Source organism: Amblyomma maculatum, chromosome 3 (assembly GCF_055883805.1).
Source record: "Amblyomma maculatum isolate TAMU_Amacu chromosome 3, ASM5588380v1, whole genome shotgun sequence".
NCBI classification, from domain to species: Eukaryota; Metazoa; Arthropoda; class Arachnida; order Ixodida; family Ixodidae; genus Amblyomma; species Amblyomma maculatum.
Genome location: NC_139346.1, coordinates 182,315,170 through 182,339,420, shown reverse-complemented (window position 1 = coordinate 182,339,420; position 24,251 = coordinate 182,315,170). Strand labels below are relative to the sequence as shown.

General features: G+C 47.6%; 2 protein-coding genes across 3 annotated transcripts in view; both read left to right on the top strand.

Moving 5' to 3' along the window:
- The window catches only part of LOC146197128 (cyclin N-terminal domain-containing protein 1-like), a 102,494-nt gene that overhangs the window by 19,618 nt on the left and 58,625 nt on the right, over positions 1-24,251 (top strand). Inside the window, exon 4 of one of the 2 annotated variants that reach the window (XM_084598879.1) lies at positions 1,015-1,736. The exons of the other annotated variant lie outside the window; for it this stretch is intronic. Coding sequence (XP_084455005.1) covers positions 1,015-1,638 — 624 coding nt within the window. The 3' untranslated portion in view covers positions 1,639-1,736. Of the gene's footprint in view, positions 1-1,014; positions 1,737-24,251 lie in introns of those variants that run through there. 2 annotated transcript variants of the gene reach the window in all.
- Positions 7,614-9,183, top strand: LOC146197130 (uncharacterized). Its single transcript, XM_084598881.1, has one exon. It carries the CDS (start codon positions 7,886-7,888, stop codon positions 8,444-8,446), a length of 561 nt encoding a protein of 186 aa, XP_084455007.1. The 5' UTR covers positions 7,614-7,885; the 3' UTR covers positions 8,447-9,183.

The following is a 24,251-nucleotide window of genomic DNA, read 5'->3' as shown; positions in this document are numbered from 1 at the left end:
TTCCCGTTGCGTGGCGTTCTCATAGCCGTGTGACATTCTCATACAATTTCACTGTCACATTGTTTTATATTTTTTGGTAGCCTCACCATAATATATGTCACGTTATATTCTCATAGCGACTTGACATAATCATTATTAATATCATTGTTCAATGACAACTGGTCATAACTTATGACCATAATGACCATGAGTGTATTAATTAATCACTGCCTTTGTATGCTTTACCACGCTACTTTTCAGATCATAACTGGCGACGTCATATTCGGCAGCATATTTTTCGAACACTTCCGGTGCCAACATTGCCTAGTAAGTATAGTGAACTAGAATATGTTCTAGTTCACTATACTAGTAAGGCTCTCGCTATAGTGAAGTAGAAACTCGCGTTAATTATCCCCTGTCTGTAGCAGCTGCCTAATTGCGAAGCATTTTCAGTGTCGAAGCAGAGACATGTGGCATCCCCAGGTACCTGCATATTTCTACATCGCCTCGCTCCAAGCACTGGAATTTGACCTCCGGCAACGCCGGTAGTGGATATGCAGACGCGACGCCGAAGAGACGTTGCCATGTGGTCCACTGGTCGCGACTTTCAGAAATGCACAATGTCTGTTCGGTGGGCTTTGTGAAAGCGGACTGTGAGCAAATTATCTGAGAAATACATCCTCCTTTCCCTTTGTATTCCTTTTCCTAGCCCACACAATATCCCAGACACCTTCCAAGCTGCATTCCTGCAGCAGCACCCTGTGCACCCTTTTGTTCCCGGAACTTTTATCAGCCGTGAGTCACAGCGCGAAGATTCGTTGGCATTGTGATAATTGGAAAAAGGCCAGAAGGGGAACAGCGGACAGTCACTCTCGCTCCCACTGGGCATCAGATTTCTCCCCTCGTTCCAGAAACGTTCGGGGAGGAGAAAAACCAGTAGTTTTAACCTTTTGTGCCGCGAAAAGTGTTCTCGTCCACGCGGAGAGCGTCTATTCGCACTCGCTTGCTCTTCTATATAAGCGGGCACGCGTGCAGTTCGCTCCTGTAAACGACATGCCGAGGCCCGCGAAACGACTTCCCCCGACAGACTTGCCGCTTCGATGCCACAAGAGGCGTAGGTCGGCCATTCGGAGCTACCTGCGTGCCTGGAGACGCCTGCCCAGGTTCGTCCCTACGCTGCCGTCCATATCCGAAGACTCGGTGTCACCTCCCACAAGCGGCGTGGCCATGAAACAGCCGCTCCTGTCGTTCCCGAGGCCGGCCTGCTATGGCGCTTGCGCGGGGACGACACCGGCCCTTCAGACGTTAGAGGACAGCGTCTCCATCAGGATCGAAGATTCAGCCCAGCAAGACTGGTCGTGCACCCCGTCGATCAGCGTCGTCGCAAGAGAACCGTCTTCCACGCTGTTCACGTATGTTATCATGGGACTCATGTTCGTCTTCGGCATCGTCCTGATTGGCGGGGCCATGGTTGTCGCACGCGATGAGGCTGACAGCACTGCGGACGGCCACTGCAAACTATTACTATTGGTTGGCGCCATCTTTCTCACGGCGGCGATTGCACTGTGCTCTGTGTCACTCGCACCTGATAGGTCCGCTGCTACGAGATTTGCGCGAGGGGGGCGTCATGTTTTACACCGGTGGCACGGCGGCCGGTGAAGTGCCTCGCCTAATCTGCTGCTGTTTCCCCTGTACTGGTCATCGCGTAATCATCACTCATTTTCATAAGTGTGAGCATGTGCCTGTACATACTGTGCGTGAATAAACACACCTTCACTAGTCCGGCCATGTCGTGTTTACGGGTTGTATTTTTAAAAATATAATAGCGTTCTTCGCGAGTGTGTTACGCCATCCATGATGCTATACTTCGCCTCACAAGCTGTTTGCAGCACTAGCCATGTTTACATGGATCCTACAGCGGGGGTTGAAGAGTTGAGTGCACTCGACCCTACCAGGATTATGGCAGACGGCTCCCGATTTCGGTTTTTCCCCCGAACATTTCTAACGTTTTCTGTACTGTTCTTTCCCACTGTGCCGGACTCGCCTCGACCACGTTTACATGTTTCCTATACAGTGGACTCGACCCACCCCTACGCCGGAGTTGACTTTACCTGACAGCGCTTACACGAACCCTGAAACCGGTTTTCGAGCCGATAACTGAATTCAACCCTCTCCTGTCGAGTTGGTGTAAACTCCGCTACTGCGGAAATCAGGGCGATCTGGTCCAATCAGTGTCATGAGGAATACAATAGATAATTGTGCTCTACACGCCCTCTCGCTCCTCGAATCGGTACGGGTCACAGTAGGAACACAATTATCTATTATAGTGCTCCTCTGCGCACTCTAATCTCTTGCGGCCGCCAGGCGAAGTGCGTTTGACCCGACAAGCTAACTCAAGAAGCAGTGTCCTACTTTTTGAAGCTAGATCAGGGTGCCTTAGAACGCGCAGTTACAAAAAGAAATTTAAACACGAAGATGACACATATGCAGTATGTGGTAAATCCAGAGAAACAATTAACCATTCGGTTTCAGCAGTCGAGAAGTGGCTGTGACGTCACAACCAAGTCTTGACGCACGGCATGAAAAAACGGCTATATAATCGTTGATTCTTCACTTGTAGTGATTCCTGTTCTTGTGGCAGGCTGGCTTTATCATTGTAGTAAATTGAAACGACGCAGGAATGATTATATTGCTGTATTTTCATCCCTCCCGTGACCTAGACTTGACTGTGACGTCACAGCCATTCCTGGATTGTTGAAGTCAAAACCGAAACAGGCGAGAAAAGAAATTATATTCAGCAGGCGAACAAGACGTGGGTGATCCGTGTACATTGATGTCTTAAGCGTCATCACAAAGGATAAAACACAAACCCAAAAATTAAATGTCGACACTCCTTTAAAATAAAAATGAAAAATCAATTATTTTTAGCTCGTGTCCCTCGATTTTTTAAATGTACATTCTTTAATGTGCCAAACATTCCACCGTATATATGGCGGGGGCATATTGCAATGGACCGCATGTTACCATCACCACCAACAACATATAACAAGAGCAGGGGAAAACAAAGCTGTTAAGCCCAAGCCTGGATAATCAGCTTAGTCTGCTCGTTTCTAATACGTTTCTCTCCCTCCATTTTTATCTTCGCGAAAAGCGTTTGTGGACATGTTTTGCCTTGCGGCGAAGTTGGCTTTTAATAGCTTTAGTAGATGTTTTTTAAAGTAAAAACAAACAAACAGGTGACAAAACTGAAAGAAAAGTTGCGGTTTCGGAGGGTCCAGTAGTCGAACAAATCAGATATTGGGCCTGATTTTTCAATTACATGATCATAATGGCAACACCATGAAGAGGCTGGAGGATCACATGATGCAGACCATGAGCCTATAAGTAGGTGGGTGTCCAGTAGAGCTAGGCCGAGGTAAAAGAAATTTGATTAAACTGGTACAGGCGTATACATCTCCAGCCGGGTGAGCTACGCAACGCAGCAATCTAGACATTAAAGAGGTGGAAAGAGAAAAGGTTGATTCCCTAATGAGAATATGCGTAAAAAAAATTAACAGCGTTTCAACGAAGGTTAAACCGAATTAGACATGCGAAAGCACGGTTTAATTTGGTTTAGCTGTTGGTCGGTATTTGTTTCTTTTTTTTTTTTTTTTTTTTTTTTTTTTTACATAACGTACGTGGCCGCCTTCCACAACTGGAGGCCGAGTGAACGTAACAAGATAGACGCCACCATACGCAAGGCGTATAAGGCGGCACTCGGTCTCCTCGGGGGCACGAGCACCGAAAAATTCATGGTGCTGGGAGTCCACAACACGCTGGACGAAATAGCCGAAGCACAGAGAACGGCGCAACTCGAGCGTCTTTCTGAAACGAGAACCGGAAGACAGATACTGCGGGACCTTGGCCTCGAACCGAGGGAAGGAAAGCAGCAGAAAGACGTACCTATACCAGGTAGCATCAACAGAAAGCTCAGGGTCTTCCCGATCCCGAAGAACGTGAACCCCGAGCACAACAGGGAGCGGAGGTTGGCGAGGGCCAGGGCTCTCGTAGACCTCCACGCCAGAGAAGAAGGCGCCGCCTACGTGGACGCGGCGGAGTATCGAGGGAACACCGACGCATACGCGGCGGTGGTTGTCGGGGCATCGACGGGTGCAACGAAGACCGCGGTGAGCGTCCGGACTCGAGAAGCGCACCGGGCGGAGGAGGTGGCCATCGCCTTGGCCGTTTCCGACCCCGGATGCACTACTGTGTTGTGTGACTCTAGAACGGCAGTGAAGAACTACGCCAAGGGTAGGGTATGTAGTGAGGCCGCGCGCATACTGCGCAAGGCCGAAGACATCGGACGCAAAAGTCCTGTGGTGATCAAGTGGTTTTCGGCCCACATGGGCAGTGACGTGTCGGAACGCGGAAACGTGAACCACAACGAGACGGCCAACTCGGCCGCGCGAGGACTAACCAACCGCGCGGCTGCAAGCACGGCCGACTCGGAGTCTTGGTCGCGCCGCAGTGCCAAGGACAAGATGACCACCTTCAACGAAATAGTGAAATGGTACAGACTGAACAGACAGACTACGCCGCCACCTCACCCGGGGCTTACCCGGAAGGAGGCAGTGTTATACAGACAGTTACAGACGGGGTCCCTGCTCACCCCGGTGCTAGCTAAGCACATATGTGTCCGAGTGTGCACGCGAGCGACATGTGTAGACTGTGCGCGAAGGAGAGAGCCACCGCGGCTCACATCCTTTGGGACTGTAGCGTAAATCCGCGCGAAGCCAGCGAGAAGACGACGATCCCGCCGCAGCTAGAGGCTGCAACGAGGAGCTGTGATCAAGAGACACAACTCAAGGCCGTCCAGCAGGTCTCGGCAGCTCTAGAGAGGCAGCGACCGAGCGAAACCGAGGAGAGGGGGGGGGGGGGGGGGGGGCAGCACCCCCAAGAAGGGGGCGGCGGCCCTCTCGAACCCGCGGAAGTAGCGAGGGACGTAACAAGACCTCAAGGAGCACAACGCACGAGACTGACGTAGTGGCCGCGTCGCGGTAAAAGCTTGTCCTCCCTGCTTGGAGGGAGCCTAACCGATTCTGCAGGCATTTTAAATAAAAGTTGTTCTCTCTCTCTCTCTCTTGCTCTAAGTGTCGATTTGGTTACGCTCTAGGATACACACACGTGGGGCAATGTGCTCACGTTTACGGTGTCTTCTCTTGCGCTCCAACTCAGTCCGCCGGACTAGAACCACCTAGATTGGCCGGACACGGCGCACTTCAGCTGAGACGGTAGAAGGACCCGGCTCACTCGCCATTCTGGCGTGGTCTGACGTGCCGTAGCAATTGCGCGGTGCGCCTATGCAGGCAACCATGGCGCGCAGCAAGATGCTCTTTTATTTATTATTCTTGTTATTTTTCGTTTTTATTCTATTTTATCCCGTTAATTATGATTATTATTGTGTTAGTATTTGTTATTAATTGCCATCATTAATATTTATCATTTTTACATACCCTACTAATGCTTTCATTAGTAATTGGTTTACAGGAAAAGAAAGGCGTAGTATAGTTGGTATGTACCTGCAGAACGACGGGAAGAACAAAGAGACACTAAAAAGGCTGAAACAAACCTTCGCCGCAACCGCGCAACTAATAAGACGAGTCGCGGGGAAGGCGCACGGCCTCCGAGAAGCTGATACTCTCCGCATAATCCATGCCTACGCAGTTTTTTTTTTTTTTTTTTTTTTTGCGAAGTTTATTGCCTCAGGGCATAAAAGGAATGTTATGATGGAGGAAGGGTGTGGTCAAATAAATGAAAAAAGGTTGGCTGATGCAATGAAATCGAGGAGTGAGCGATGATGCGGTCCCAGTGTCCAAACAGCATATGACTGCGGATTATGGGGGGAGAGGCCAGCTGCCACCAGGTGCCGGATCCGCGTTGGCTTCAACGCTGGACAATCCCACAGTAGGTGATGGATGTCAGCTTCTATATTTCTTGACTTGCAGATGGGGCACCCAGGGTGTGGATATAAATACCGAAATTGTGGCCACTTTCGGATCACTGCTGGTGTTAGGGCCACCCCAACTCTAATCCTCCGAAGCGCCACCTCCTCTGCACGGGTTAGACCGCGGGGAAGGCTTACCGTACACGGAGGTATAAGAGCACGTGTACGGCGCCGGAGGTGCTCCTTTCTTGTTAAAAGCAGGGTGGAATTGTCCAATTTTATGAGGTTTGGCGATGTCGAGGTTGAGTTTGAAAGGCGGGTCGCAGAATCCACTTGGCTTTGAGCACTTAAAAGGTCACGCGGGGTCAATTCAATACGAATTGGATTTGGTATGCGAGCCGCTAGACTGTGTATGTTCTGGCAGATTTCCGGGCTACTACTAACTCGTCTAAGTAGCTTTGTCACCTGGAGGGCATCTGTACGTATGATAATACGGGCCGTGGGAAGCATGGGAATGGCGGTCACAGAGCGAAGCGCCTCTTGCACTGCAAGCAGTTCCGCACAAAAAGAAGATGGAGGTTCCGGTAATTGAAATGTTGACGTCTTGTTCAATGAAGATTTGCTAGGACAGTAAACTGCTGTTATCACTTCACAGGCTTTGATGCTTGCGTCGACGTAAATTATAATGGAACCATGTGGCAAGCGGGCGTCTTGTTCCATAATTCGGTCGCGAAGTGACGACGCCGTTTCCTGTGTTCTTGGTCGGCGTAAATCAGTTGACTTGTTATCGCTCAGCTGTACAAAACGCCAAGGAGGAAGAACTAGACGCCTACACAGTTAGTCGTATCCTCTACGCGACCCCTTATCTTAGACTTGCCGAAGGCGAAACTCAGCAGCTAGACGCCATGATTCGGCAAGCGACAAGAACGGCTCTGAATCTACCAGGAAACACAAGAAACGAGAAACTGCTTACCCTGGGGCTGCACAACACAATACGCGAATTAAGTGAAGCACACCAAGCCCAGTACATACGCCTTGTTGCTACACCCACAGGTAGACTAATATTGCACAAACTTAACATCCGGATCCCTGCCAACGACCCAAAGTTAAGCACGCTTCCATACATCAAACCGCTTCCCCGAAACATGCACCCTTTCGTATATATACAGATTTCTACAAATCGACAATAGCTCTCTATGCAGATTTATGCTAGTTAGAGCTGTTTGTAAACATGCGGCACGTGTAATTTACGCAGTGATGGGGTGTATGTTAACTGCGTTTTTATGTACTTGACTGTGCATTCTTTTTCCGCACGGCGCGTCGTCCTGTTTTCGCCTAATTCGTGATGCTGCTGTCCAGTCCGAAGATGCCCTTCGTTCCGGTCGTATACCGCCCCTTTTCTTCGTTATTCCTGTCGTGTTGTGGGCTAAATATACTCTGTTGCGGTTGGTCCCATTCAGCGCAAGCTTTTATACGCCTGCGATATGCAGCAGGTTCGAGCTTCGGATCGTTTTTCTGCAGCTGATAAACAGACAAGGATGAATAAATAGAAGCCGCAAACACTGCCTGTTCGTGACCTACATCGATTAGCCTGAGCTGCACTTGACATGAAGTAGCCGAGAATGATAAGTTTGTGGCATTTTTTTTTTTTTTTTTTGACAACTCGCTTTGTCTTTCGGTTTCCTCCTCCCAGTTTGTGGGCGTTATATCAGCCTGGGTCGTTTGCTGTATCACGCCGCGTATCACACGTGTCTTGTCAAGCGAATGCAAAACGGAATGGCGTTTTCGCTGTCGAACTCCCAAGCGCACAGCAAAGCTATGTTTTCCCATTCTAAATCTGTTGATCCTCGTTTGGTAGCATAGACCTGGCTGGCTGAGGAACGACTGCGCCTCAGTTCGATTGCATTATACCATGCGGTGAAGTTTCCGTTTCTATCATTGCAGCGAACCTGCTACCGTAACCACGCATAACCGTCGTCCATCATGAATTCCCACGACAGCCGCGTCGAAGCGTCTCCCGGCCAGCAGCAGAAATCGAGGCCGCTACAAGGCGTCTCCATGAGCAGGCCTCCGAAGAGGTGGTCTCGTCGCAGGTCCAGCAGGGTGTACCTCGTGCCGTACGCGCCCACCTTGTCGCCCATCTTCGAAGAGTCGGTGCAGCTGGGCTCGTCGTGCTCTCCGTCCTCTCAGCCGCTGCTGAAGCCTTCCTCGCGGGCACTGTCGTACGGCGTCATCACCCCGCGCCTGAACCGAGTCGTGATCGCCGTGGAGGGAGACGACTGCGGCGGACAGCTGCTGTCTTCGTGGCCAGAGCGGGTGGCCAAGATACTGACGCTCTCCTGGCTCGTATTTTCGCTGGGCGTCATCGTGCTGCTCGGGGGGATCTTTATGATTTGGATGGCATTCGTCGAGCGTGACGGCGAACGTGGCGGCGTGGCGCACCACAACGTGGTGACGGCGTTTGTGGGCATCGTCGTGGTCGTGATGGCAGTGCTGTTTGTGCTCTGGAAGGCGCTCAGAGGACTCTTCAGCGTATCTATGTGAACATAATTGACAGCGAACTATATATGTACCAGGCGTCTATATGAGTGCGTTTGACGTTTGTACGGGTTGCTGGTCAGCAGGAACCTAATGGATATTTCTCAGCGCCAGCGACGTTTTACAAGAATGTGTGATATTTATCTGACAATGAGAGCTCCGGGTGTATAACGTGCATCAACCTTGGTGCTACGGATTTGACTATTATGTCGGTTAACTGTCTACTGAATAAAGCTGTCATTGCTCTTCCCGACATGCTCAACGCAGCCCATTGCGAGAATGACTAGGTTGTATTTGACTTTGGAATGACCGGTTCTCAACAAAATGCCTTCACAGCCCTTCCTGGATCTACTGCAGCAATGCGCGTATAGTATGTATATATTTTAACGCTTCGTATGTTGCGCTACAGTGACTTGCAGCATGCATTCGACGACCAGGTGACTTCTTTACGAATTCATTTTGTCTACTGACCTTGGTAATAAGTGTTACATAATGTTACATAACTCACGCAAATCGCGAACAGGGGTTAAGATATTAACTGATAACAATTTGACTCGCGCGATGTGTCCGCTTGGGCTACATTGCTCGGAGGTACATCTACCGGAAAAAAATTTGCTCTGATCTATAGTAGAGCACCTACTGTACTTTTCAGCGATACCGTGGCAATGTCTATGACAATATTATGCGCAATACTTATGCAAAATAAAAAAAAATATTTTCAATGCCTTTTTCTGATTCAAAATCTTTATTGTGCTGTGGCATCTAGCAGGCTGAGCAGTGAAATTTTATTACCCTTAAACAATATGCCGCATTTGTCACAGCAGAAAAAGTTGTCATTACGACAACTTTTTCTGCTGTGCTCCCTCCTATGTACACATTGGGTGTAAATAAAACATTATTATTATTATTACTTGCACAATGAACACGGTCGCGGGTTCAATGTGAAGGGTGCAGAGAGAGAGAGCAGAACTTTTTATTGATTCCAGCGGATGAAGAGGCTCCGGCCCTCCGTCGCTTGGGATGGATGGCGGGTGCCCCGCCTCAGACGCAGGCCGGCAGACGTTGTTGGCCGGCGGCGTCCCAGGCCAGCTGGATGGCGGCTAGCTGGAGCTCAGGGTCCGAGCAGCGCAGCATGGTCTCCCAGAGTTGCGGCGTCAGATTTAGACCCCTCCCGGGAGAAAAGGGGCAGTCCCAGAGGATGTGTTCGAGGGTCCCTCTCGAGTCACAGTTTGCACACAATTCAGATCTTTCTCCTGGGAGCATATGGCTCACCAGGAGCGGGTGCGGAAATGTCCCAGTCTGAAGGCGACGCCAGGCGACGGCCTGCCTGAAATTTAGGGTAGGGGCTGGCGCAGCAGCCACCCGTCTACTGAGTCTATAATGCTGCAGAATTTCTGTGTAAGATTTGGCACACTCTATGGTCCCCGCTCCAAGTCCGCCCTCTCTGCCGCCGGCTCGGTGGTATAGAGCCCTCGAGCCATGGCATGGGCGGATTCGTTGCCGGGAACGCCAGTGTGCGATGGAGTCCAAATCAGCTGTATAGTTCTCGAGATTGGTGATTGCTGTAATATTCGAATTGCCTGGGGAGCAATCAACCCACGACTGTAATTTCGTATGGCAGTTTTGCTGTCGCAGATCACGAAACGCGCCTTTGTCTGGGCGCAGGCTAGAGCTACAGCCACTTCCTCAGCTGCCTCAGGAGATCTAGTTTTCAGGGTGACCGCGGTGATCGGTCTACCTGACCCATTCGATACCGCTGCAACCATAAAGGAGCTTGCCCCTCCGGCAGCATCTACAAAGGCTACTTCCTCCGGCGGCAAGCGGCTAAATTTCCTACTGAGCATTTGAGCTCTTTTTTCCCGACGCTCCGTATGGTGTTCGGGATGCATGTTTTTTGGCAGCGGAGGTATCCATAGCCTGTCCCGTACAGCCATGTCTATTTCAGATTTTGTCTGAGCGCCTCCCCAAGTGTCGATGCCCAGTTTTTCTAGAATGGATCTGCCTGCGGCGGTTAGGCGGAGCCGTTCTACCTGTGAAGTGCGTACCGCTTCCGCGATTTCATCCCATGTGAAGGGTGCAGTTTTTTTTTTTTTCCTTGAATACGATGACAGTACATCCTTCTTTCAGCCTTCAATTTGCTGAATGCTTATTGTGTTGAATGCCTAGACTGAGCAATTACTGCGCAACTCCACAATGCACCATGTGTCGAATGTGAAGCCTTTTTAAAGTACCTCGTTCTACGGGACTAAGTACAAGTGAGCCAGGAATCTTGGAATACCCAGCCGAAACCACGCCAGGAAAGAACATGTTTCCCATACCATCTGCCGGGTTGAATGCTGGCCGAGGTTGGGTTTTCAGCTGTGACTCTAGGTGCTAGAGTGAACTATATTTGTGCTTTCTTTGCGCGGCGTTTGTGCCCCTATGGGAGTTAGACGGAAGGGCGTAAGATGAATGAATGAATGAATGAATGAATGAATGAATGAATGAATGAATGAATGAATGAATGAATGAATGAATGAATGAATGAATGAATGAAGCCTTTACTTGAACGGAATTAAGGAATATGGCTCTCGGCCGCTGTGTGTGTGTACCTTTTCGCTTCTACCCATAATGCAGACCTGGGGCCGTATTACGGACCGCTCTATAATTGAGAGCGCTCTAAAACGCCCGCTCCTATTGGTCGCCGTCGCCATCTTGAAAAGTTGCGTCACGGGATGCTGCGATTGCGTCGCGGAGGCGAAAAAACAGATGACGTCGCGCACCTAATTATGCCCGTGGTTTTAGACTATTTTTGTAGAGCGTGATGAGACGGTCTAAAACGTTTTAGAGCGAGTTATAGAGGGAAAATGGCGGCGCCGTCCGCGGTGGGGTGGTGTGAGTGGTGGCTGCGGCGCTGAAGCGGCAACGCCGGCGCGAGCAACGACGAAGGGCGGTGTGTGAGAATGCGTTCTACTTGTTCGGCGAGTTGTTCCGACGCCTATTTCGACTTGAAAATGCGAAAGCGGAATGGTGGTGCGATGAATGCGCCGATGAACTGTGATGAAGCTCGCAGTCGACCGCTCTTGACGGTGCGGCTGTCATGCGTGCTTCGATCTTTTTTTTTTTTTTTTTTTTTTTTTTTTTTTTGCCTCCGGAGGATTTCGTCTCCACAGGTAGTCGGCCTCTCATAACTGACGGTGAGCAAGTGCGTGCGTCAAATGGCTGAACTCAACTACTGCAAAGTTGGCGCTGAAGGGTGGTTGGGCTCCGCAGTGCGCCCAAAGCAAAAGGCGGAGGCGACATACAGTGCAAAACGAATGAAAACGAGCGAGGTTGGTAGTGTACGCTCAACCGCGCTTTTCCCCGTGCTCGTTCTAACTGAAGCATTTGTGTGTGAGACGTTCGTGTGGACATAAAAGTTTATTTTGCCTGTGCTCCGCGATCGATCTTTCTTTTGTTTCTGTTTCCTAAAGAAAAATAAACAAAGCCCCGATTACACTGCTTTCGATATGATTTCTCCGCGCGTTTAGGACCATCACACAATACCTTGACATCAGACGATGCGCAAAAGCCGGCACTATAGCCGTGGAATCAGCTGTTTTACTGAAAATCTCCATTTTTACGGTTTGTTTACCTCTGCCAGCGCGCCCTCGCGGCAAAAAAAGCTACCCACGAGAGCGTTTGATTGCAAAACTGTAGCTGCTTCTTGATTTTTTTTATAACATTGAACTTTAAATGCGGCTTCTTGAAAATATAAAACTTTAGTTAATTTATTCACACGCTATATCTATAAAAACGTTAGCAAACTGCTCCTTGACGTGCGAATAAACCTGTTGCCGTGAAAATAAGCGGCCCGGGGCGGTACCCTGGCGATCATTGGTTGATTCCGATTTTCGTCACGCGTTGACGTCTCGCCGAGACGTCACGGCGTCGTCATTTTGACGTCACGCTCTATAACTTTAGAGCGAGAACCGTAATTCGGCCCCTGTGCGTTGTATCTACCTTCTTCAAAAACTACTCGAAGCAGGCTGTCTTTTCTCTTGTATTACGGTATGAGCCCATTGTGCCAGTTGATGACAGTACGAACTATTTACTCAGAATCTGAATTCTATTGAGCATATAAAATTTTAATTAGTATTCAGTATAGCTTTTTCCCTTAATTGGCATTGGCAAGGAGGGGCCGTAGCCAAGCGCGGTAAAAGGATACTTCTTCCATCCTGCAGCTTTAAAGTTCCATTCATGTTTCATATTTATAACACACACGATAACGAAGCTTTTATGCCATAATTTTATGCCATTCATGCCATATACCCTTTTACACTTGATTTTAGCGTCGTTTTTTTTTTCCTTTTTTTTTTTGACGCATTTGTTGACCGTATATGCACTGCAGATACGTGCCAAAGGAGGCTTTTTACTTTATGTGGTGAGACATAACAAAATGATTTTTTTCTTGCACTAGCATACTTTCTGTACTGTTTCTACCGCTTCAGTTTTCTGTTTCTTATTAGTGCCCTCTGCAATGAATACAGTACCCCCCTCCCTCTCGTCTGCCGTATTGTCAGAGAATTTTGCAAGAAAAAAAAAAAAAAGGAGGAGGGCGTTCACTATGCGGCCAAAGATGTATAAGTGGATTGTAAATCGTTTAGTAGATAACTGTGCATATAACACAGCGAGCTTTTTTTCTTGTTTTTTTTTTTCCCTTAGATCCTCCAAAGTTAGGAAAATAAAATCATGCGTGCAAAGTTTAGGATTTGTAGAAAACAGCTGCTACAGATAAAACAGCAAGAACATCTGGACGCACAGTTCGATGAATGTAAAGTGTGTATAAAGTTGCAGGTACTGCTTTGCAAAATATTTCATGTTACCCTTAAGCAACGCTGGCCGAAACTGAAATGTTAGCATTAAATGTTATCTTAGAGGTGGTATATCTACTACAGCAGCAAGTTTATATAACTCCTTTTTAATGCTTGTAAATTTTAATATACGTACCATTGGTGCTCATTTTAACAAAAATCAAGCATTATGTTTTTTTTTATATATATAATCATCATCCAAGCTGCTTTGGCAGTATGATTTTGTGAATTTTGCGCATAAATGTTTCCATTTCTGTAAAAGATATGCCAAAAATGATATATTATTTAGTAGGCATGTTTGCTCATGATGCAGCATTAAATATCTGCCAGCGTAGATTAATTACTTTTTTACATGAAGGCTTCAGTATTTGATAATAAAATATTGCTGTGGAATAAAAAGAAGTCATTTTTAATATCGACGAAAAATATTGTTGTGGAATAAAAAGAAGCTATTTTTAATATCGACGAAAATAACTGGACCCATTCTACAGCAGGCGTAAATTTAGGCATCTCCTTAGAGTACATCATCAGATATTGAAATCAAATCTAGCAAAAACAAGTGCGCATAAGTGCGGGAGTCCACTCCTTATAGTAATAAAGATTTTTTTGCGCTTAGAAGTATTTTTCTTTCTTGACAAACATAGCTGCATTTACGGCAGCGACAAATACACTTCACTTGGGAACATTAACATTTCAACAGCATATGCACATCCACTTTACAATGCGGCTGAAATCGTAAAACAACGAGGTGCCTAATGCATAGGAATTGGAGAACTTTGTTTTTGTTTTTTTTTTTTTCAACTAGGGATTGACTACAATGAGTTGGCCCATCAATTCGCCTGTGGCACTCTAAACCGGGCACCGTTTATTCCCTGGTCCAAGCCCACGGAGGATGATGGGAAACTCTCCCTGCGCCGCATCATTAAGGAGGTCTACCTTCAGCTTTGCCTACCCACCCCCTCATCCATCACTCAGCGTACATGATGCTCGCCTTCTCCGGCACATCCAATTGACTGCACTAGTTACCCCCTCCTGCCTCGTCATCTATCGCTATCGATCCGACCGTCATGTCCCAATTGCCCCTCTATCTATGCAGAGCTATATCCCATTGCTCTTGGCACTAGACCGAACTGACATTTTATTGGATTTCACTGCCCAGCGGGCTCAGAAATTGGATTCTCATCCCTCTTCCTCCATCACATCCTGGATCGACTGGCTTGGCGCTGAAAGAGAACAGCGTTGACTAGTCGCTCAGGCAGTCGGCATGCTCGGCCCGTAATTTTTGGCCGTATAAAAGTCTTATATTACTATTATTACCATTGACCTCAAGTATTTAACTTTAAGTAACGCTTAAAAAAAGAATTCTCTGTAAGCTTCGAATTTTCTATTCTATTTTATCGTCTATTGGCCTCAACTAAACTCGAACTGCCTTCCGGGCTCCATACCCGCAGCTTCTGCGCACATTTTCCTTTTATCCTCACCTTATCGGCCCTGAGTCACGGCGCCAAGAATGACTCGCACGGAGATTATACTCGAATGTGACAAGGAAAAGAGCTAGCAACGGACCTTGTTCCCATTGGACGCCTGGACTCTATCCCGTGCCAGCGGAAGCGAGAAGCTCGTAGGGTCAGTTTCGTGCGACGGAGAGCAGTCTGCTTGCTGGTTGCGGAGAGGCGACGTCACGTACTCTCTGCCTGCACTTACGCGTTTCACGCAGCGGTCGCGTACCTCCTCAGCACCGTGAACCGCCATGCCGAAGCCTGTTGAACAGTCTAGACCCGCAGACATGCCACTTCAAGACTGCAGGACCTGTGGCTCGACCATCTCTCCGCGGTCGCACATTCGGCGCTGCTTTTACACGAGGGGGTACCAGTGCAGCTTCGCCCGAACGCTTCCGCCCATCTCCGAAGAGCCATCGCAGCCTTCCTACACTGCCTTGAGTCTGCCGCTCGCGGTCTTTCCAAGGAGAGCCTCATACGGCTATGTCCTCTGGATGACATCGACACTCCAGTCCAGGGAGAACAGCGTCCATATGCAGATCGAAGATTCACCTGTGCAAGACTGTGAACAACGATGGTCGTGGAGATCGTGTCTCGGGGTCATCGTGAGGGAACTAACGTGCCCACGATTCATATTTATCGTCACTGGTCTCCTGTTCATCTTGGGAGCCGTCCTTATCGTCTTGGCCAGCTTCGCTGCTGTCAACGGTGCGGACGGCCGCCGCGGGCCGTTGCTGTTCGCGGGTTTCATCGTCATCATGGTGGCAACTGTACTGTGCTGTGTGCTACGTGGGCCGGACCGCTCTGCCACGAGGTTCGCCTGAAGGGCGAGCGCCTGCCGGACGCCGATCGCAACAGCCATTTTGCCAGCAAACTCGCGTTTTGCTGCACAGATTGTGTTGTCCGTTTCTTGAGCATCCTTCATTGTCATTTTTGTGAGCAGTGCCTGTACATAACGCGCGCCCGTAAACCCTTCTGCGTAGTTTTGGCGCAGCTCTTTTGCATTTCTTCGCAATTTCGTGCGACCTGCGTTTTCCGCGCCTCACCCGTACGCTGCATGAAATAACCTTTCATCAGTAACGTTTTGCGCATCACTTTTACAACGTATGCTTTTTCGAAACGGTGTACAACTTTTAGCGCTTATTTGGCCGCAAATAATCTTTGCTCTTCCGATGACGCATCTGGGCCTACCACCATGCTCAGACGTGCACTTATTCCCCGCTCGCACTAGGTACATTCTATTATCAGTCCCGGACTGTCCGGGACTACTTGCTGACAACTGTCCGGCGTTCGATTTTCCTCGGGCAGCCCAGAAGCCCCGTCCACCAGTAAAGCCCCAAGGCCAGCGGTCATTTTGAGTTAGACCCCGAGCGCGTTCTGAGTACTTTTCGTGTTCCTGCGTACGATATCGTGCGCTAAACAATTTCTCTAAACAGCCGTGAGGCCTTTGAATGTTGCGTCTTCGCTTTTAGTCTTGGATTTCACTACACATGGAAGCATCTAGAGCACGGATTGCTTTTTCGTGCTGCCCTTTAGAAAAACTTTGTGAGCAGTGACGGCAAGAAAACCCTGCCAAACTGAGGTCTGCAAAATGCTTCCATTCGGGCATATCACACTCTGTTCGCGAAGAGCGCCGATTGATTTGCGCTTTTGTTATCTATATTTAGTATTACACGTACGCCAAAAGATGAACGTGCGCGCAGCGTCACTGCGAAGGAACTGAGTCGTGGTGACTGATGGTTGCATCGTCTGCTAAGAGCGGCAAGAGCAAACGTTGGAGGGAGCTCGCTAGGTCATGTGACCATCACGCTGCTTCCTGTCAGCATAAAAACGCTTGCCATGGCTATGTACAGTCTTTGTCCGAAGTTTAGAGCCCAGGGGATCTGCTTCTGATATATGCCATGTGGCTCGTAATGCATTCCCAGGTTTCCAAACTTCCTGAAGGCAAGAAGACTTTTCGTCCTACCCTCTCCAATGACTAGGACTTCCAGGATTGTTAAAGAAGCTATAATATACAGCTTAAAAGCAAACCCTTTGGGCCCTAAACTTTTGACAAAGGCTGTACTCTCGCATCTGTATACTGCAGCGAAAACATGTATTTGAATATAGCGGCGGCTAGAAAAAGGTTCGCCACGTTATCGCGATGATGTCTCAGTTTGGTGGGCTTTCGGAAGACCCGTCTAGCAAAGTTCTATCCCGCGAGGCACCACAAAATGTAAACTCAGAAAATCTTTCTTCTCTGTCTCTAAGAAACACGTGATCAGTTGGCAAACGCAGGTCTTTCTTTTATGCGCGCCGCGATGAACCCGAGATAGGGCTCTGCAGATGGCCAATCGTGGGATTATTTCAAGCACTCCTCTCGCCGAATAACGAGATGGTGAGAGGCGACAGGCTGCGCTTTCGGCTGTCACGCTGTTCCGCAGCTGCCTGTTATGATTTATTTGAACAGCCTCTGTGTATACTCCGTTTCATACATCCGGTGCAACGCTGCGAAAGCTACGCAAGTAGTCCGCAAGAAAAAAGATGGAGGCGTATCACTACGCGCTCGTTCCGTGGCCGAGTGGTTTCTGCGGAAACGGGCTCCATTCCGAGCATACACGTTTGTAATAACTTGCTCCGCGTGCCTGGACATCTTCGCAGTGCGGATCTTATAAAAAAAAAAAAAAAATCCGCTCCGAAGAGGCAGTCGATATCACTGCGTTGCGCAGCGCGGAGGGCACCGCTAGCCACCATAGCACCGCTGGCAGGTTTACGGGGCAGCGAAAACGTGACACGAACGAAAACGACAAACAAAACATACAAATTCACCGAATCCGATCTTTTCTCCCCCAAAAAGGTGCTTTTTATGGAGTTGATGGTAAATGTAAGATGTGTTAAGCTTACAGACAAAGCAACTGATATTTCCTCTCGTCAAGAGCAGGCACTATTTTTCAACGCGGATGCGAGGAGCGCAAACAAGAGCTCTAGCTTTGGCAGTGTTGCACTCGATGTATGAAACGGAGTATAGGTTCGTAAACCACTCTCCGAGCAGTGCATTAAACTGCTCGGGGTGCAGTTTACGCAGTGATGAGCTGAGTGATATTTGTGATTGCGTATTTCTATGATGATTTGCTTTCTTTTTGCGGGCAGTACGGTGCAACTCTAATAGAACTAAGACGCTGATAGATCTTAGTTCTATTAACGTTGGTACGGCGATCCTGCTGTTCCGCTTGCCTGCCTGGAAAGGTTCGCCCCGCGCGTTGGAATCGCACCGTTGCCGCTTCATCATATTTTTCACGTGGACTCTATGCAGATCGTTCCATGGCACCTAATTTTCAGCAAGGGTTAAAAACGTTTGGTTCACCATACGGATACATGAACGAAACCAACGACACGTTGCCTGGAATTTCGTTGCACACTGTAGATATTGAAAAAAAAAAATGGCCCTAATTAGTGTTCTCACTAAAATTAATTAATGGTTTATTTTAGGCCAATGGGCCATTACATAGCTGTTCAAGGTATTACCGTTTTGCACTCCGGTGCACAACACTACAGCCCGTCATTCTAACCCCAATGTTTGAGTGCCACGTGCTGTATGTTGGAAAGAAGAAAAAAAATTAGTTGTAGTTTAGCTCTGGTTAACCCTAGTTGAACTGCGAAAGCAACGGCGGAAGCTTCTTTTGCCTGCTGCATTATTGGGGACGCTTTTCCCACTTTAATTCCCCTTCCCCTGTGCAGGGTAGCCAACCGGGATTATTTCTGGTTAACATCCCTGCCTTCCGCCCTCCTTTTCTCCTTCTCCTCCAAAGCTCATCCTTTAAGGGTGTGACGCGAGAGCGTAAGCTGCCAGCACACATATAAAGTCACGCTTCAACCAAGCCGTATGAACCTGCCTGCGTGTCGTAGGGGTAACAAGAACGCAAACGGTTCTGGCAGGCTGATTCTGATATCACCCTCCCATATGAAAGGAGCGACCCGAGTTGGTAGCTCCTGTCCGTGGCATAGGTGTAACGTGAATTCAGATGTCATGGCAGGCTGAGTTTTTTATGAGGAGACCGTAGCCACGCCTCTTCACGGCGTAGCTGTGGCCACCCGAGGTTTCGCTTTGGCTGTCGGAGTGGTGCTTTCGCAACAAAAAACGCATTCGGTGCCGGGATCGGAAAACTCCTTCCAGGGAAAACGACCATACATGCTGAAGTGCTCTGACCGTGTCACAAGGGGCAAACACATCGCAGCGTGATTTGCAATGCAGACTACGAGGTCAAGGAACATGTCTGCAGTCTTTTCTTGGGCAACCGAAGTAGTGGTCTCTCTTAACTACGAGTAGCTAATGAGCATATTTCTGTGCATATACTTATAACGAAGGTTTTTGTTGGAGTAGTTAAGGTCCGACGTTACAGATGCGGCGCTAATGGTCAGTGCGCTGATCGGCAGGTGACTTGCGTGATGAATCGGTCAGCTGCATTATACTAGGAAACGACGCCGACGGAACCGATCGGTGACAGGCTGGCCGAACGGAAACTTCACATATCTGGTGTGGCGACAGCCATAATGGCTGCAAAATTCCATCTACCTTGTTTCTATTGAAAACAAGCGAAATTCTTTATATGCTGAGACTTCAGCATTCCCGATCGTTGAGCCTTTGCCGGACGTGTCAGTCGACGCTGGAAGTAGTAGTAGTAGTATGTGGTTATTTATTACTAGATATTAAAAATGAAGGAAAAGACGTTTGCCAGCTCCCGGGGTCTCCTACCTGATATATCTGAAGCACCTGAACTCAGGTGGCGGAAATAAAGGGATAGTAAGAAAGCGGTAGAGGAAATCAAAGTGGGTGAGTGACAGGGCGGAAGGATAGGGTACAGGAGGTGTATTATCAAGTTTTAGGAACGCAAATGACCATCCAGTTTGTTATTCGTGCGTATCTCGATCGAATGCGTCCCGGTCTGCCGAGCCGGAACGCATCCTTCGACGTCGATATATGTCACCATTTTTCAGTTCTCAAAATGACTTCTCACTATAGCGATTTAAAATAAATCACCTTCGAACTCGCGAATGCATGCGGATACAGTTATCTGGGAGCACTGGCACTATACACGTTATCAACAGCCCGGCTGTCAAGCGCGTTTCCAAGGCTGGAGATCGCGTAATCGGTACGTCTTGTAGCGTTATCGCAGACTAAGATAGCTCCAAGTGGTCAGCAAGAAAATAAATTATTTCAAATAGTGAGAGAATTCAGTTTTCCGTTTGCTGGAAAACCAGCCGGACATAGCTGTTTCTGTACACAAGTATGTAAGCTTTCGTAGCATTGACAAAAGCAATACCAGAGATGAAATTACTGAGGTTTTCATGATTTGTGATAATTGCCTTTATCTACAAACACCGGAGAACCAACCTATTGTTCTTTTTGAGACAAAAAAAAAATAATAAAAACTGGAGATTTAACTCTTCTAAACTACAGAGCGAGAGCTTAAGCGTCATAGCAGGTTCAAAGGCCAGAGGTGAGGTCGTTGAGGTCAACGCAGTGTTAAGCGGCCTACTTAACTTTAACCCGAATTGAATGTTTGAGGCTTCAGGGTCAAGCATTGTCTCACCCGATGAACTTAGCGAAACCTGGCGCTCTCGTTCTAAAATGACTTGTATATATTTTTACTTTTAGTTAACCCTCTGTTCTTACATATTTTAACTAGGCTTCCCCGGCAACGCACAGATAACCTCAGTGACAAGCTATTATGGCCGCTGCGAACTTAGATGTTCTGCAGTCCTCAGGAGGGGTAAAACAAAAGCCACGAAGTATGATATGCAAAGGAATGTAAAGAAGCAAAAAATGAACTTGACATAGCCTGGGGAGTTCATACTCGGTGGATGAGAATTTTATTCAAATTTAAAAGGCGAAAGCGAAAACCCGATATACCCACCGCTCAACATCATCAAAACAAATGCGAGAAATGGTTCGAAAGCTAAATGACGGCTACTCCCCATTTACACCTTTCCTTCTAACAGTCCATGGTGTACAGATTATTACAGAAGTACAGGCCGACATCTTGGATGAATATTTTTCTGCAGAAAGTTCATCAGACTACAAGAATCACTTCCGAAATACAGAAAAACGAATAAGAAACAAAGACTGCTGGAAAGCGGCAGTAAGCAGTCAGCAGACTGCGCCTGGACCTAATGAAATCTAGCTTGTCCATATCTGTGAACCTGCCGTTGGGGAACTTTTTGGTTATTGGAGGAAATAGCCGCCCAGTTATATGCACGTAGCACTCAAGAGCTGTCCTGCGAAATCGTTTGTAAATGCCTTAGACTGTTGGGACCATGAAGAAAACTAAGTGATTCTGAGGGTTTCTGGACAAATACCTTTTATATGTGCAAACTTTAACCAGTCCGCTTGATGTACATCGGTGCGTTGCAAAAAGGCTCTTGCGTGAATAATATTTACTTATGCTCAACACGTGAGATTAAAAAAAAATATATTTCAGTTGCAAATTTCGGGGACAATTTTACGAGATATTGAAGAAGCGGGAAAATAAATTTAAGAAACGATATTAAAATTCACAAGATTCAAAAGATGGCACAATGCTTTTTTTTTTTTTTTTTTTCTGAAGATATGTGTAATTTTTCTTCTTTGGTGCTAACCTTCATGATAGAAGCTCTTGAGCTGGAAAATAGTCCTAGAAGCTTTTATACAGAAATAACACTGCCTTGTTGCCTTTCTTGATTTTTCGAAAAGAAGGCATATGGCACCGCCTGCCCATGGAGGTTCGGGATCCTTCGGGACCTGGAAGAGCTTGCCAACCGCGGCAGAATCCTCAACTGCCTAAAAGTCTTCTTGTTTAAAAGTCTTCTTGTTTCTCCATGCATACTAATAGTTCTAAACCCTTTCGGGGAATTCATTCTAGAAAAGGGAGGGCCCAAGGATGTGCTTTGTTGTAAATAGTACGGTGGACCTTAAAAAAAAAGGAAAGAACTGCAGTTGCTAATTGTGAATTGGTGATCATGTGATGCAGTCACAACGGCGCCAGATTCAAACTGCTTTCTCTTGTGCGACGTGTCGAGCATTATGTTATGGTCACGCTGTTGGTATTGACAGTCAGTCCTCTCCCATACACCAAGCTGCGATGCAAAATGATGTACGTGACATGGCGCAATACCGCTTGCAATTCTGAGTGCCGCAGCCGCTACTGACGTGATCAATGATTGACACTTTTGTACTCTGCTTCCTGCACGCCTCTTGCGCTCAGTTTCGGTTTCGTGCGGAAAATTGCGACCGGCTTTAGAAAATGAGTGTTTATTCATTTTAAAAACTGATGTAGCATCGTCTTGTTCACGGCTTCGAACTTCCCAATGGTACTAACTACCCAACTGCTATAATTTAAGGTTAATTACTGGGTTTTAGTTAATTACGTGGATAATTGGAGGAGTTTTGCAGCATATTGTGACCGCCGCTGCCGAAAGTTTGCTCCTGCAAGTATATTTTTCTATTTTGAACCCACTATTTTCAGGAATTTCTGGCAGGGTTTGCACACAATCTGCTGCAGTAGTTAGCTAGTGTTCTCATACATGCTTCCTCACTACAAATACATCGAAGCGTCGATGTGGTCTCACGGCCTGTCCAGCATGCATTTCGTCCAGCACGTGCCTATATGAAACGGACAGCCGGTGTGGAAATGCAGATGGAACAAACGCCAGATGGTACGAAAAATAGTGTGTTCGTCGACGTAGCAATCTATGGATCGTTATCTTCAAGGGCATGGTCTTTCATGCCTTCATAATATCAGGGTGAGTGCACAGAAATAGTTTTTCTAATTGCCCGACGGCATCTCGTAAATGTTTGCCGGGAAGAATATCATCCGCTTGTGACCAAACGGCTGCTTTTTGTACGTGTACTCAGTCTTTCATGTCCCTTCTCTTCAAACACAGCGTTCGGAACTCGCACGAAATATAACCAAGGCGAAACACTTTCGGTTGGTGCTTGAAATTCAGAGGCCGCTCTTCTTCGCCCAATTGAAAGACTTGCAGCGGGAACAGATTGCAGCCGTACGCATACAACCTTTCTTAATCTTTTTTGTCTTCTGTTAACTGTCTTCGGTTCCTATTACCTCGTTAATTCGGACAACGCAGTAAAAAAAAAAAAAAAGAAAGAAAAAAAAAAAGAAAAATCCTAGCTGCGACACTTGTTAGCGGCGAAGCTGCGGCCGGCGGAAATGAAACGAACATAGAGGGGAAGTAAAGAAAAGGGCGAAATGAAAAAAATGTATGGAAAATGAAAAAAATGTATGTATAAAAATGTATATTATTCCGGTCTAAAACAATCACTGACAAAAAAAGAAGAAAAAAAAAGACGGAGTGTGTTAATATGACCTTTCGACGAACTCAAACATTTGACATTCTAAATGTGTGCTTAATTCACGGCGCCGCGATTAAAAAAGCACCATATTAGTGTAATCGGAGCCTGTATGACCAGAACGAAACGCAAAAACTCCCCGAGAAGTGGATTTCGCGATGCTTCATCCACTCACTGCTGTACGGACATCTCGTGGGGAGCCGTTCCAGAACACTGCGGCCTTGCCTAATCTCGAATATCGCATTTCAATTGGTGGTACTGGTTTATTATTAAATAATCAAAAAGAAGGAAATGAATGTTGCTGGCCGCGGCAACTGCTATCTAAAAATTCTGAAGCGCCTGAGCGGCGCCCGGCTTGAAAGAAAAGGGGATAGGGAGAGGATAGCGAGGGGAAGCACATTCACGAATTAACACATTGTGCTGTACCACTCGCACGCGCCAAACGCGGTGCAGTGCCTTTTCCTTCTGTCTTTTGGGTCGTTGACTTTCTTCTTTCATAAGGAGGGAATACCTTTTTTCGGAATGAGTTATTCAGACCCGAACCTTTCAAAGCACCTGTAGACGAATAATTTTTCCATTCGTCATGCAAAGGCAGGCCGAGGCCGGTTTTGCTTCCTTCGGCTTTCTGCTCTGTGAAGCCTTCGTCGATCAGCGAGACAACCCCTTCTCGGAAAGTTGCTCAGTGAGCGCTGGAAGGCCAACACAGCCTTCTGTTCGTCAAACAGGACACATCACCACCCTGCAAACACCGAGCACGGACGCACCCCACCTGGGATCTGCTTGGTCGTCTTTGTTGCAGTAAGGTGAAGAACCATTTGGCTGTTATCCCTGGTTGGAGTCACCTTGTCACCGAAAAAAGTAAATCACAAACAGAACAAGCCTCACGTACGCCTTTTTTTTTTTTTTTTTTTTTTTTTTTTACCAGAGGAAACACGAACGCCGGATACCACGAGCACGCACACGTGCGCACGACTACCACAACTGAATCACAAGATGTCACATACGTTTCGGAGACGGCTGGGCTCCTTCAAGGGTGCATGGCGCGGGGCTTGGTGGAGGGGGCCCCAGGTGCCGGTGTGCCTGCTTGCGTCTTTTTTCTTTTCTCCTATGAAGTGGCCAGGAAGGAGCGAAGACCTTGTAAGTAATAATGTACAAAA

What these genes read in the sequence shown, in the direction of transcription:
- LOC146197130 (XM_084598881.1), top strand. Translation starts at nt 7,886, where the DNA reads ATGAATTCCCACGACAGCCGCGTCGAAGCGTCTCCCGGCCAGCAGCAG.